Raw genomic sequence first — 15,920 nt, 5'->3', positions numbered from 1 at the left:
CAAAAATCTTACTGATCCAAAACATTTGAACAGAAAATTGTTACAAAAGATTTCATTTTTAAATAAATTCTGTTCTTTTATCACCTTACCAAAAACTTATTTCAAACTGCAATAATATTTCACAATATTACTGTTTTACTGTATTATAAGTAAATGCAGCATTGATAAGTATTAAATAAAGGTTTTTAAACAATGGCTAGTAAGAAATATGCTTCCTTCAGTTCTTTTAATTAGAATACAGTACTTGCAAATTGACCGATTAATGATTAATCAAATTCATGAGCATACATGTCTGTAGGTGTTGTGACAGTGAGTCAAGGGAAACAGGTCACCAGTCTGAGGGAGTAATTGAGAGCAAAGTGGGGGAGGAAAAGTGCCATGTTTTTCTCCAATGATTAAGGGAGCAAGGATATGTAAGAGATAGAGGATGAATGAGAGAGTTCAAGCTCTCCCAGCTGTAATTCTGTTTAAAATGCATTCTACGCAAAACATTGATGTGTCGTCTCCCCCTCCCCGCTGCACTCTCTCTCTCTCTCTCTCTCTCTCTTCTCTGCTTTATGTGCCGTCTGCTGTTCTAATCAGATAGAGGAGCTTTTCTGTGCAGCGGTGTGGATGTGGAGCTCTGTCTGCAGGAGACCTGAGCCATGCCAAACAGAGACAGCTACAGGTCATACTCTCTGAACGCTTCAGGGGGATTCTGTCTGCAACAGCTTGACGATCTGTACATGAAGTGAGTCTTCTAATCTTTTACGGTAAGATTTTTCCTCCTTTATCTCTCAGTCTCAGTTTTCCCGGAGACACTTGTGTCTCTCTTGGAAAACAGAAAAAAATAGGTGTGGATTACCTGTGAACAATGGTAAATTTCAGACAAGTACTGACTGAAAATACTACTTAAAACAATCTGTGTGGATTTGAAAAAAATTGAAGGAGCGACAAGTGTGAGAAAATACATGTCCTGTTTTCCCCAGACCTCTCTAAGCGTTATTGACAGTGTGCTTCTGGAAGATGAAAATGATTAGTGTTCAAGCTTTCATACGGTGCTGACTGCCGAGTAATTACAGCGTGCGTGTGTAGCGTACAGGGTCACCACTCATCCACACCAAGTCCAATGTGGTGATTTATTGACTGAGTTAATGGGCTTCAAACAAACCAAAGGCTTGAGTGGCGTGAAAAAAAAAACAAAAAAAACAAACAAATGGCAACTATTAAGAAGAAACAAATACACGTTTTAAGCAAAAGATAAATATCCAGAAATTTTAAAGCAGCAAATCCTTGAACAAATGAAGCAGAAGATATTAAAAATAGATGTTTATAAATATAGAAAAATAAAGAATAAAATAGTCATGCGGCAGTGTTTGATATTAAAACAGGTAAGACTGAATAAATTTATGAATATATATATTTTATTTATTTACTTATTTATATATATCTATATATAAATGTTTATGACTGTTTTAATATCTGTCATGCATTTTATATATATATATGTGTGTGTGTGTGTGTGTGTGTGTGTGTGTGTGTGTGTAACATTGAACCTAAAATTTACATTTATTGTGCTCTAATGCTATTCATTTTCAATAACTCAAACTCAATTTTTTTTCCTAAAAATAAAATGTTTATAAATAGAGAAAAATGAATAACATAGTCATGCAGCAGTGTTTGATCATGCCTAATGTATGACTGATATTAAAACAGTTAAGACTGAATAAATAATTGTGTGTGTATATATATATATATATATATATATATACACATATATAATATATAAATATATATATACACACACACACACACACACATTTATACATTTATTTATTTACATTGAACTTTATTTATTTAACTTAAATATTAAAACAGTGAATAATTGTATTGTCTTTATATACACATATATATATATATATATATATATATATATATATATATATATATATATATATATATATATATATATATATATATATATTTATTTATTTATTTATTTACATTTAACTTAATTTACATTTATTGTGCTCTAATGCTATTCATTTTTAGTAACTCAAACTTTTTTATTAAAAATAAAATGTTTATACATAGAGAAAAATAAAGAATAAAATAGCAGTGTTTGATCATGTATACACACACACATACATATATGTGTGTGTGTATGCAAATTTTAAGTTAAATGTAAAAAAAAAAAAAAAAAAAAAAAAAAAAAAAAAATACAATCTATACATATCTATCTCTCTTTCTATCCATCTATCTATATCTATATCAATTTTTTACATTTAACTTCAAATTTACATTTATTGTGCTCTCATGCATTTTTAATAACTTGAGAGAATCCCAGTTTTTTTTCTTTGGCAACCAGATATATGAATGTAATGTCAACTGGAAAAATCTCTTCAATTCATTCACATAATCCTGCTTTAGATACCTAGTTTTGAAGAGAAAAAAAAAATTAGATACAATGCAATCAAGGCGGATAAATAAAAAAATCTGTTCTCGTATTCAATAGCCTGGTGCTTTTTCCATCTAGATAAATCTGCTTTTCCTAACACCATGATAGAGCAGGGCAATTGTACTTGAATACAAAAGAAAATTGAAATTACAAAAGAGGATATAACCATGAAAAAAGCCACCCAGTGTGTTACCTACACAACCACTTTCAATGTTAATTTTTTACAATATGAAAGAAAAATTAGACAGAAAAGCACAGCACAGATACTCATCCTTAGCCAGTGTTTTCTGATTAAATCCTTTCGACAAAGCTGCGCATTTCAATTCAAAATCGATTTCAGTCCTAAAAAACACAACTGAGGTTTTCCAGTTCTTTAAAAACACGCTTTTATGCCAGAAGCAGGCCCATTACTAATCTATTAAAGCCTTGTTGTACTACATTCAAGGTTAGAACTGATCTAAATGAATGTTGTTTCCCCTCTCTATTCTTCCAGTGTCAAACAAGCCCACATCATCAAACTGTACGTGTATAAGGGACGTTTCAACCTACAAAAACTCAACATGACTATCACCATTCAAAACATCACAGCAACCTCTGCCATCGTCAGCTGGCCGTCATCTCCAGGCTGCGTGGACACGTTCTATAGCGTCATGTATCACCCGAACTGGAACAGCTTGCTGATGGGTTACACTCGCAAGAGCTTTCTGCGGGAGGACAGGGTTCCCGTAAGCCAGACGTCCACCAGTCTGGGCAACCTCAGTCCACAGACCACGTACATCCTCTGCGTCACCTGCCAGTCCGCCAATCCCACCAGAGAGCAGTGCCAGGTCTTTAGCACCCTAGATGAGGGCGCTGAGCTCGGAGAGAGCGGCAGAGAGCTGGCGATGGGAGTCTGGCTGGCCAGCAGCATCTTGTTACTGATAATTGCCGTGGCTCTGCTTTGGGGATGTCTCCACACCATGTGTCCAACAAAGAGGGACCCAGAAAGAGGCAGCCAGTCAGGTCCCAACCCTCCACACCTGGCTCTGACCCCAATGGGGACAAACATGGGAAGCGAAGGAAGAAAAAGTCTGTACACGCCCGGTTGTGCAGGGGAAGACTCTCAGAACGCAACGGTAATTGAGAATCCTTTTCGGTCAGAGCACGGCAGAGAAATGGCTAACGGCCAGGGTCGTGAACTTCGCACACCAAGTAACAAACAAAGATTTGGCCCCGGGTCAGAATAACTGGGACGCCAGATTGTTATTTAATGCACTGACCCCAAAAATCCAAACTATTAGAACGTACACAATGAGGACAATCACCAGGGTTGAAACCATTTTGAAAAAATAAGACTCTGACAGTAGAAATAGGCTGACGGGGTTAAATCAGCATTTAAATGTCAGATGAAAACTGAAGGACACCCTTTGGCTTTCAATACAATTTTACAAACCGCAGGGTTTTTTTTGTTTTTTTTGGTACACCTTTACAGTTTGTTAACATGAGTTAAATGCATTCAGTATCAGAATAAATGAAAGTTTACATTATTTATAACATTTGCATTCATTTATACCCCCACCTCCAGAACATAAATGTACAGATAATTTACTCACCCCCTTGTCATCAAAGATGTTCATGTCTTTCTTTCTTCAGTCGTAAAGAAATGATGTTTTTTGAGGGAAACATTTCAGGATTTCTCTCCATATAGTGGACTTTTATGGTGCCTCTGAGTTTAAACTTCCAAAATGCAGTTTAAATGCAGCTTCAAAGGGCTCTAAACGATCCCAGTCCAGGAAGAAGTGTCTTATCTAGCAAAACGATCAGTTATTTTCTAAAAAAAATTACAATTTATATACTTTTTAACCTCAAACGCTCATCTTGTCTCTATGCATGAACTGTGTATTCTGGTTCAAGACAGTTAGGGTATGTCAAAAAACTCCCATCTCATTTTCTTCTCCACCTTCAAAACCGATTGATCTTTTTTGCACATTCACTTTGTAAACACTGGGTCTGTACTTCTGCAGCGATGTAGGATGATTTTGAAGTTAGAGGAGAAAATACGATTTTTTTAGACCTACCCTAACTGTCTTGAACCAGCATACACAGTTTATGCAGAGCTAGACAAGAGGTTAAAAGGTACATTAACTGTCAGTTTTTTTTTTAGAAAATAACAGATCGTTTTGCTAGATAAGACCCTTCTTCTTCGGCTGCGATCATTTAGAGCCATTTGAAGCTGCATTTAAACTGCATTTTGGAAGTTCAAACTCCAGGGCACCATAGAAATCCACTATATGGAGAGAAATCCTGAAATGTTTTCCTCAAGAAACAATTTCTTTACAACTGAAGAAGAAAGACATCTTGGATGAAAAGGGGATGAGTAAATTATCTGTACATTTTTTTTCAGGAAGTTAACTTCTGTGAACTAACATGAACATTGAATGAATGTATTTTTATGAACTAACATTAAGATGAATAAATAGTGTAATAAATGTTCTGTTCATTATTTATTCATGTTAGTTTATACATTAACTAATGGTAACAAATGACACGTTATTGTAAAGTGCTACCATTATCATTTGAAAAAGATTGTTGTACTTTAAGAAACAGTACCAAATGTTAAATTTAGTCATATCAGAAGCATAATTTATTTTATACATTTATATTTCTACATAATGTGCATCACCTATCAGCCTACAGTGTTGGAATTGTGTCTGTAGTCTGTAGAGTATAGTGTCAGCCACATTGGTTTTGCAAGGCAAAAAAGAGCAATCAAAACAGTAAATTGCTTAGTGTACTATTTATATATTAATGGATATATAAATGTTTATTTTAATGTCTTTGAGAGTTGATTGTCTGTTTTGTGTTAGTTGCATTGAAATCCTATTATGCTTGAAATGTACTTTGCCTACCTATTGATCTTGCTTAATAAAAACATTTCCCTGTATGGTTTGAGAGGCCTGTTGTGACTAAAGTGAGTGCCGGATATGTAACAAATGTCGGTGTGTTATTTAAACTCATGCAAACCCACCTTTGAGCCATACAGGTACTGCGGCTGGGCATTGGGAGGCTTGTCTCTCTGAAACTCCTGAGAAAACGGCAGCACGGTGCGAACAAACCTAAAGGAAGTGGGAAAATTGTTTAAGAAAATCTTAACTTGACCATTTTGTGTTACTGGGTTTGTCACCCAGTTATTGTCAATTCTATTCAATGAGGCTGTGCTCAGCATGTCCATTCTGGCCCTATTCACAGGTAACAATACAGTGAAAAAAGTCATCACGCAAGTCAATCCGCAGCTTTCAAAGGAACGTTTCTAAGGGAAAATGACAGCAAAAGCTACAAATATCTGCTGTGACATGACCAACTTTTAGGCGTTGTTCTCAATGTACTGGTTAAAGTCACTAGTGACTTGAAGGTGTGAGTGTAATGCAACAGGAGCAGGTGAGAAGTGGAATCACTGGGCTCTCTGTACTCATCCATCACTATAAGAGTCCACTGAGAATCAAGCAAACACAATGGCAGACTTTTCAGGGGTAAGCTGGGACCTTGCATGCTGGGTTGAAGCCAATAGTGTGTCTCAGTTTCTGGAACCAGAGATGGCATCGTCCTACCAGTTCTGAGCTGTATTGAGACAACAGCTGAGCCCTGATGGCGTCAGCTCACTGTGATTCTAAACGGGCACATTTATGATGAACTTCACGTTCACATTCATTCTATACACTCACCTCACACTTTAGTCTATAAAATATTTCTCACCTCACTATGGCTCCTTACAAAGCTTTCTTTCTTTTTCTCACATGCTGTCATATTTGATACATGGGTCAGATTCTACCTTGCGCTCAGAAAAAAAGATTGAATCTGTGCTATTTGCCAGTAAAAAAAGACAAAAAGAAAAAGTGATGGATCCGACTTCAGAGGGTAGGCAAACCGTAATTCACAGGAGAAAAATTAATTGATTTGCTTCAGATTACATGCTTCTCAAAAGCTAAAAACAAAAATCTTTGTACAAGAATGTGTCTCAAAACATAACAGTCTTTTCCAGGTTTAAATAAGCACAGAATTTTGGCATAGGCTGACTATCAATAACTAATGGATTCACTCAATAATGAACTATTCTCTAAAAAATTAAAGATGAAAGCAATGCTCCATCTTCATTTAAGCGTCTCATGCATTTGGCTTTCTGACAAGCGATGAAAGACATTTTCTGTGCAATTTGACTTTAAATCTCAATCACGTCTCTTTAACTGAAATATGGATGAATGAATACATATTGCATCAACTGAAGCATGAAAGTCATGTCTACACTAATATAGCTGTTATGTGGTCCATTTACAACATTATAAATCATTGCAAAACCCTATTATTAAAGATTGGTAGAGCCTGCAATATTTTTTTTATTGAATATTCAATATTTTATATTTTTTTATATGTAAGGTATTGATTATAAGAACTTATTTTCTGTGATTTTAATCCTGTACTAATTGCCTTGTCAATCACTTACAACAGAAACTCAGTTCTCACTCACATAACCTAAAAAAGGTTATTACAACTTTTTATCTTACAATTTTGACTTTTTTCTCCAAATTGCGTGTTTACATCTTGCAATTCTGACTTTTCAGACATGTGTAATAGAAATTCACAATTCTAACTTTTTTCTCACAATTGTGAGTCAGAATTTTGAGTTATAATCTTGCAATTCTGAGAAATGTCAGAATTACAAGATATAAAAAAAAATAAAAAATAAAAAAAAAAAAAAAAAAAAAAATCACAGTTCAAACTTTTTTTTCCTCAAGACAGTTTTTAAGTCAGTATTGCGTGATATAAAATCGCACCTGCAAGAAAAAAACTCTTCTAAGAAAAAAAAAAAAAAATTTTGAGATTAAAAAAAAAGTAATAATTGTGAAATAAAAACTCACAATTATGAGTCTTTTTCCCTCCTCAGAACTGGACTTGTTTATATCTCTCAATTCTTATATCTCACAAAAAAACATTTTTCTCAGAATTGTGAGATAAAAACTTGCATTTGTGAGAAGAAGAGTCAGAATTTCTTGCAATTGCAAGCTTTTATCCACCTATTCTGACATAACTCGCTATAGCAAGTTCAAATCTTGCAATACTTGAGGAAAAAAGTTAAAATTGTGAGATAAAAAGTCACTTTTTTTTTTTTTTTTTTTTTTTTTTTTTTTTAAGTACCTTTTTTTAATACAGTCGTGGAAACTCGCTTCCTTAACTTACAAATGTAACATATTTTAATATAATTTTTAAATTATTGCTACCCACCTGTTCGTGGAGCCATTGTAACAGTAGTTGGGCAAAAAGTCATAGTTGAGTTCCCAAAAGACATGGAGAGTGATTCTTCCATAGGGCGCGGATACGTTGTGATTGGCCTCACGGAACATGGCGTCGATACTGTCCAATGTCAAATACTTGCTGAGGAGCTTATGGGTCATCCGGTTTATCTCCAACAAACCCTCCAACTCCTGATCAAAGACAGAGAAAAGAACAGCAATTGGAACAACAAAAATACCCTCTCACTTTCTGATACAGCAATAACATTTACAAACAATGCATTTCTATTCAGAAGCACACAGAGCTCCAACAACAGTCTGTTTGAAAACCGATAATGAGCTTTGAAACAATTTCAAGCCATTTTGAAATGCATGTGTCACAGTCAGACATCTATTCAAATGTCTATATAAAACACACACACACACAAACACACAGAGCAATATTAATAAAATCATTCACTAGTCTAAATTACTTCTGCTGCACTGAATTTCAATTTTGCTATGAGAGGTGGGCTTTTTTTCATTAAAAATCCTGAACAGGCAAATATCCACCAAATTTACACAGCTAAAACAAGCTGTGGGTCTTCATATGAGAAAACGAAAACTGCTAAATTTCCATAAAAACAGAGATTTTAAAGGATAAGGCACCATGATGGAAGTGAGGTCCTCGCTCTCAAAGCGGTTGATGGCGAGCTCTAAGGATTTGTACAGTGCCGAGGACACTCGCTGGGTGATTAGACGGTTCAAGTCGATCGATCGTCCAAGGAGCTGCAAGAGAAAAAGGACAAAACAGAATGAGTGAACTCAAAAATAGCATTAACGAACAATATTGAATATGTAAACAGAAGACGAGCAGCTGTCCTTACCTGGACATGTCTCTGTTTGAGAAGAGTCTCGTAACGATTGGAGGAAGGCCACGAGATGTTGGCGCCCTGATTCTTACATTCAGCTCTTAGTCTCTTATCTAGAAGGAGACTACAGAGAGAAAACAAGTTCTGAAATATAGCTGCAAGCAGTGATTACCAGGGTTCAAGCGCTTTAAGGCATTTATGCAAATCTGGAAAAAGACATGACATATTGTTTAGAAAGTCTGTAACCACTTAAATCAATGATTAAAAAAAGCATTTTTTACAAATACAGGCAATTTGCCATAGAAATATGATGTGTTTTTAACGTTTATGACTGTTATAGCGCCTTTTGTTGTCTGTCATCTTAAAACTTTGCATGCTTGTTTAGAATCACCTGTGACATTTGCTCTGCACGTTTCGTGATATTTTGAGGTTCTTTTAGGGATTATAGGATTTTGGGTAAATTTAGACAGCCCTCTTTTCTAAACTACCCCGTTATAGCTTTCCAAAGGGTAAATTTCAAAATTTTTTGATAATTTTTAACCTAGAGAGACCAGAAAATTGGACTAGTGGTTATTTCAAGATTGAGAGAAAAACCTAGGACTAGTTTGCAAAAGTAGCTTTTTATATCTACTCAATCATACTCAATCTAACAACGTGAATGACAGCAGTGGTTCTAGAGGCAAAGTTCTCCAGAATGAGAAGTTCTGTCATATGATATAAGTATCGTGTATATGTGCGAAAAACCGTGCGATGATCATTTACACCCTTGAAAAGTGCAATAACACCCCAGCGGCGGATTTCCTTCTGAATTCTCACAGACCTTTAGGGCATTGAGTCAAACAGGCCCACAGAGTTTCGTTCCAATCAGCCTCCATTAACCCAGTCTAATAGGTGGCCATGTTTTTTTTTTAGTGTCCTAATAGACAATTGTGGCACTTTGGACCAAGGCCATACACAGCGATTGTCATGTTGATAGAACAAACGGTTGTGTAGGAATAGCCATTTTTATGTTTTTGTCTCTCTTAAGTGACAAGCCCTGTGATTTTTGTACTGTGACCTCAGATTGAGCTCTTACATAAGTGTTCTGAGTTTGAAGGAGATATCTCATTCCGTTCAGGAGTTATAGGCATTTTACTAAAAGTGTCCTTGCCCCTTTTGAACGTTTTGGTGTCCCTTTGCGACAATGAGTCGAAAGTTCAACTTTTTTTCATAACTATAAACATTCACTCTGCAAAGAATCTTTCTGCACCAGTTTGGGTCAGATCAGGCGAAAAAAACCTAGGACTAGTATGCAAAAGTAGGTTCCAAAAACCAAAATATCCTAACATTTTGCGAGGCTCACAATCAAATCTGAGGTATGCATTTTGTCCAGCGTAAGCCAAGGATTCCAACAACATGAGACCTGCGACTGACTGTTTAGGAGTTACGAACGATTTCGTACTTTTGATCGCTTTTGAACCCCTAATAAGGCTTACCTTCCAGCAAGAATCTTGTAGTAGGCAAAAATCTGATCAGCAAGTTTGTAAACAAACTGGTCAAAGCAAAGGTTCACCTGGGGGAGAGAAAAAAAAATCCATATGCACAATCACTTAAAAAAACATTGAAACTTGAGTAAAAGAAATTAAATTAGCAATGCACTAACTGCTTCAAAGGATTTTTTTTTTTGAGTGAATGTAGAAGGTCAAGAAAGTTTTTACCTCAGCTTCAATCTCATCATAAAGGAACTGCTTTTTAAACTTGGTGAGAGCGTAGTGTGCGCTGTCGTTGTACAGATCCAATGAATACAACACATACCTGAAGAAATTTAGATGCATATATCATAAGCATTCTTTCTTTCATATGTACTACAGCAATTCAAGTTTTAATTGTATTTTTGGTTCTCACTCCATCATAGAGGCCTCTTTAGTCTCCAGGATGTGGTCGGTGAGGATCCAGGGCATGGACATCTCAATTGGGAACTGGATGCGGCGACCCATTGTGAGCTCCAGAAAGAACTCACGGAACCAGAGCTGGGACAAATCACAGCACTGCTGCAGCGTCTCTGCAACATGTCACACACGTGTTAAAAATTTTTTGTCTTACAGCATCCACATTCAAGATTGGGGTGAACTGACATTTAGCCTGTTTTTTTACCACTGAAGTTGAGCAGGTGAGTGTAGAAGAACGATTCGCGATGGAACTTCTCAATGTCCAGGATGGTCGGCCCCTCCAGACTACTGCGCAGGGTCTTCTTTGAGCCGCTCTTATCAGCGACCAGAGACTCCAGCATTGTCCTGACCATATACAGCTACACAGAGAAACAAAAAGAGGAAGCAGATGAAAGCTGGTAAGTCTGATGCAGAGTTGGACATCTTTAGGCATTCATGTTTAGCCACTCTTGGCAGACAGATTCACATCCAGATTCTGCTCTGGTCATCTTGCCACAGGTGGACCTCTTTTGCATTCTGGTCAGAGTGCATTAACGTGCTGATGGAGGGCACACAGGTGTCAAAGCTTCCCTGGAGATGTCAGAAAGATCAAAGTGCTTGTCTGTCTGTATCTCTCCCCTTGGATTCCATCTGGAATTGTGTGTGTGTGTGTGTGTGTTTATGTACGTGTAGCACTCAAATACTGAGAGGCTGTTCACTGTTTGTTTGGGTCAAATTGCCCTGAACATAATGCATGATAGGGACTTTTTTTAAATACACCAAACATATTCAGGGCTCCTACAGCGCGACTTAAAACTACTGTGCGCGACTATAAAAAAAATATTTCTTGCCACATACTGGCAGTTGAATCTTTTCAGTTATTTAAATCATTTATTATTTCAAAATTCAAAATTGTTCATTTAAAATATTAATCTCAGCATTATTTATGAATTTAATTGCATTCATGCCACCCCTGAGCCTCATTAAATGTCTGAAAATACACCTACAAGCCACGTTTGTGTTTTGCAAATTAATTTTGCTAATACTGATTTCATTTGATTGGTTACTTATTCTTCTTATTCTACTTGTTTTTATTCTGTTTTTTTTTTTTTTTTTTTTTTTTTTTTAGAAATTTCAAAAAGCTCATGAATATATGTACATTTTAAAATCTGACATACTTTTAATACAGTTAGAAAAATGCAGTTATAAAGGTAAAAACAAAATTCCCCTGTAAATCACTTTAAGGAGTCAAATATCACCTCATAATGGGAAGGCTAATTTTTGATCATATCTTTTAATTATTGATTAGAAGGTGCTCCTAAAGTTTTTGACTGTACTCCTAAAAAGAAACGCAAGCGTGGAGCCCTGATATTTCATTAATCATTATTATGCAAGCCAGTATACACTTAAATCAATTATTAAAAAGGGCATTTTTGGTAATTCCAGGTAATTTACCATAGAAATATGATGTTTCTTTTTTTACCCGTATAACTGTTATAGCACCACCTATAGCACACTCTCTATAAAAGTTGGTGTGGTTCTTTAGAAACACATGCTGCATGTGCTCACCTAGTTTCACGAAGTTTTGAGTTTTAGTTTAGGATTTATAGGCTTTTGGGTATATTTGGCCAGGCCCATTTTCGAAAAATGCACCCCTAGTGGCCGATTTCTTTCAAATTTCTCACAGACCTTTAGTGTCGTAAGTCAAATAGGCCCACTAAATTGTGTTCAAATTTCCAATCGGCCTCTGTTAACCCTGTCTAATAGGTGCTCGAATTTCATTGGTCGACGGCAGCCATGTTTTTCGAGATACACGAACATGCTTATAGACAGCCATGGCCCTTTGGAAAAAGACACTGCATGTTAATTTTCAAGTCAAGCGAGCTAACGAATTATAGCCGTTTTTATGTATTGTCCTATTATAGCATCACACAGTGGCCAGATTCTGTGATTTTTTTTTTTATGTGACCTCAGATTGAGGTCTTCCGTAAGTGTATTAAGTTTGGTATAAATATCTCATTCTGTTGAACTGTTTTAGGAAAACGTTTTGAAACATTTTATCATCCCTTTGTGACTGTAAATCAAAAACTCAAGGTTTTTTTGATAATAATTGATATTTACTCTTCAGAGAATTTTTTGCACTAGTTTAGTTCTGATTAGGCAAAAAAATAGGACTAGATTGTAACCTTTTCGCTCTTCATCCCCTGTTTGAGAAACCCTTCAACATAAGACATGAATGGATCCAATTCTGTCTGTACGACCAAAAAGGTATAGTAAACTACCCACTAAGGTATTAGTCTAATCCAGAAGCATGAGAAGCTGGTATCGTAGGGAAGCCAAAATTTCAGATATCAATGCAACTCTAGTACAGAGCTGTGAGCCTCTTGACAGAAACCTCGTGGTGAAATTCAACCATAATCATACAGAGCTCAAGGCAATGACAGAAAAGCTTGAAATCAATCCACCCTAACACAAAAACCTTGAGTCAAGAATTCCAAAAAAAAACACAGCATGGGAACAATCCTCAACACATACTTTATCAAATTAAACTGACTGTTGAATCAGGACGCAATTTATGAATCTCACTCAAAAATTCCAGTAGCAAAGCTGAGATCACGTTGAGAAGCAGCACCGATTACAGCTCAAATCCCTGAGGCGCTATTGACATTCAATACGACACCCTTCCACGGCACACCGGATCAACCGTGCTTCATGCAACATCTGCGGCAGAAGCGAGTGAAAGATTACAAGCTCTTCTAAATGACACTGTGAAAGCCGTATGTGCGTGTGCGCGCGTGTAACGGGTATAAAAAGCATATAGCAGTATGGCTGGTTAGGTTGTTTCAGGTAAGGAGTTGTATAAGGTGAAAATGAAAAATGAAAAAATTCACAGGCAGTTGCATTCACAATGGATTCACATTATTCTGTATGTACAATGCGGGGTTCACATTGTCTAAATGTGTGTAAAGTATGTTTCTGCCATTTACAGGATAGAAATTGTGAAGTAAAACAATTCTTACTTGAGTGCTGGACGGTCCTACGGCGCGACGAGGAACTTTGATGTCAAATCCTCCTTTAGGGTCCTTCTCGCCCCGCAGCGCTGGGTCATTATGTGGCTCTCTGCCAGTCTCCCAATCACAGATGGTCTTACGGATGGCCTGGAGGACGCTGCAACAAAGTCACAGTCAGACAAAACGGACTTTAACAACTAGAGACGTAAGACAGAAAAACATCCAGTTTGGTGCACTGATGTACCTCTGGATGACATTCTTCTTCTTCTTGATGGCCTGACGCAGCGGTTCTCTGAGCGTCACCTGGGCAAAGTCTTGCAGAGCTGAGTAGATGGTGTGACGGATGGCGTGGTTAAAAACGCTCTCCATACGGCCCATCAACACCTGCAGTCCCTTTATCATGGCGATGACCTAAACACAAGTAGACAGTCAGATTTTTAATGTTTTTTAAAGAAGTCTCTTCTGCTCACCAAGCCTGCATTTTTTTGATCTAGAGTATAGCAAAAACGGTAACATTTTGAAATAGTTTTACTGTTTAAAATAACAGTTTTCTATTTTAATATATTTTAATTTGTAATTTATTCCTGTGATTTCAAAGCTGATTTTTTAGCATCATTACTCCAGTCACATGATCCTTCAAAAATCATTCTAATATTCTGATTTGCTGCTTAAAAAAAAAAAAAAAAATTCATAGTACAATTTTTTCAGGTTTCTTAGATAAAGAGATTAATTTATTATCACTTCTGATCAATTTAAAGCATCCTTGCTAAATAAAAGTATTAATTTCTATAGCTTCTTTCACACACACACACACACACAAAAAGCTTTTGTAACATTATACACTATACCATTCAAAAGCTTGCAGTCAGTGCGTATATATACATTTTATATATATATATATATATATATATATATATATATATATATATTATATATATATATATATATATATTTTATATATGTATATATATAAAAAAAAAAAAAAATATATATATATATATATATATATATATATATATATATATATATATATATGTATATATGTATATATGTATATATATGTATACATACACACGCTGACTCCACTCCAAGCTTTTGAATGATATAGTGTATAATGTTACAGTAGCGTTTTATTTCGGATAAATGCTGATTTTTGCATCTTTCTATTTATCAAAGTATCCTGAAAAAAATTTACTCAACGGTTTTAAATATTGATAATGACAAAAAATGTTTCTTGAACAGCAAATCAGCATATTAGAATGATTTCTGAAGGATCATGTGACACTGAAGACTGAGTTATAATGCTGAAAATTTAGATTTGATCACAGAAATAAATGACATTTTTAAATATATTCAAATAGAAAACAGTCATTTTAAATTTTATAAATATTTCAAAATTGTACTGTTTTTGCTGTACTGTCCAAAAACTTCTGAGTGATGGTATAAATTCAAAAATTAATTCATTCAAATGTATGAACGAATTTAAGAAAAACCTGAATAACTGTTCATCGTTCAAAAAGATAGAAGAGGTCATAGAGATGTAATGACTTTTCAAATGTTTGTGCATATATTTTATGCTGACAATTATAATTACAATCCTACACAGTTTTGTGTACTGACCTCCACCAGAGCGAATTTCTCCTCACTGGTGTAGTTGTATCTGGTGGCACGTTCATACTCCTCAGCATTGTCTGGGCATTCTTTGTTGGAGTATTTGTCAGTGGGGTGCACCAACTTCCAAGAATACTGCGAAAGGAAAACATATTACAATCTTTCATGTATAATTGCTTTCGATTATTATTCTGCAAGAGATGTAAGAAAAATCTAACATGTTATCTTCAAAGCCACTTCACAAATTTCAGAGACTATGGCCCATCATCTCCATCCCCAGTCTAATTTGCTACAAATATCAAAAACCCATTTTACTAATTGCCAAAAATGGACTTGTTTCAGGCTGTTTCCATGGCAACAATATTTCACAAGATCGACAGCATAAAATGTTTTGTTCAGAGTATAAAAAAAAGCATTGCTGGCTCTTATGCCAGTGATTCGAATGAAAGGTGAAAACGTCGCTGGCCTTGTGGAAACAAAAAGGAATGCACACCAGGGGAGTGACAAGCTCCGTCTTTTCATCGAATTAGGTTTAAGCGCCGTCTTGAACAGTGGGTCGGTGATACTGGAAATTAGAGGTTAGTTAGTCTTTAGCAAATGTGACAGGCTGGCTTTCAGCCTGATGAAGTGCATGGTATGAATGACAGTCCTCAGACACAGAGCAGGACTTGAGCAAAATTGTTTCTGAGAAAATTCATCTTTGCGTTTTGAGTAACTCAATTAAGCCGCTCTCAGCGACTGGACACTTCTGAGACAGCACTCATTAAAAGAGCTTTTGACAGGCTGCTATTTGTTCATGCTGACAGACTGTTTCAAAGAACTTGGCATGTTCATTAATC

General features: G+C 35.8%; 2 protein-coding genes across 3 annotated transcripts in view; one reads left to right on the top strand and one right to left on the bottom strand.

The window, feature by feature from the left end:
* cyfip1 (cytoplasmic FMR1 interacting protein 1) overlaps positions 1 to 15,920 on the bottom strand; it is a 53,446-nt gene that overhangs the window by 13,328 nt on the left and 24,198 nt on the right. Inside the window, exons 13-23 of the mRNA XM_051112143.1 lie at positions 15,091 to 15,216; positions 13,715 to 13,881; positions 13,480 to 13,627; positions 10,686 to 10,839; positions 10,437 to 10,593; positions 10,250 to 10,346; positions 10,028 to 10,104; positions 8,568 to 8,676; positions 8,350 to 8,469; positions 7,694 to 7,893; positions 5,445 to 5,532 (exon numbers count right to left, since the gene is read on the bottom strand). Coding sequence (XP_050968100.1) covers positions 5,445 to 5,532; positions 7,694 to 7,893; positions 8,350 to 8,469; positions 8,568 to 8,676; positions 10,028 to 10,104; positions 10,250 to 10,346; positions 10,437 to 10,593; positions 10,686 to 10,839; positions 13,480 to 13,627; positions 13,715 to 13,881; positions 15,091 to 15,216 — 1,443 coding nt within the window. The remainder of the gene's footprint in view (positions 1 to 5,444; positions 5,533 to 7,693; positions 7,894 to 8,349; positions 8,470 to 8,567; positions 8,677 to 10,027; positions 10,105 to 10,249; positions 10,347 to 10,436; positions 10,594 to 10,685; positions 10,840 to 13,479; positions 13,628 to 13,714; positions 13,882 to 15,090; positions 15,217 to 15,920) is intronic.
* On the top strand, positions 351 to 4,205 carry LOC127166677 (fibronectin type III domain-containing protein 9). Of its 2 annotated transcripts, none has more exons than XM_051112144.1 (2): positions 351 to 730; positions 2,931 to 4,205. In XM_051112144.1, the coding sequence occupies exons 1-2, from the start codon at positions 645 to 647 to the stop codon at positions 3,661 to 3,663; spliced, it is 819 nt and encodes a 272-aa protein (XP_050968101.1). In that variant the 5' UTR covers positions 351 to 644; the 3' UTR covers positions 3,664 to 4,205. The 2 variants fall into 2 exon arrangements, with proteins under 2 accessions (XP_050968101.1, XP_050968102.1); XM_051112145.1 differs by having other exon boundaries at positions 351 to 752.

Source organism: Labeo rohita, chromosome 6 (assembly GCF_022985175.1).
Source record: "Labeo rohita strain BAU-BD-2019 chromosome 6, IGBB_LRoh.1.0, whole genome shotgun sequence".
Lineage (NCBI taxonomy): Eukaryota > Metazoa > Chordata > Actinopteri > Cypriniformes > Cyprinidae > Labeo > Labeo rohita.
The sequence above is the reverse complement of the archived record's forward strand: the minus strand, read 5'-3'. Positions and strand labels throughout refer to the sequence as shown.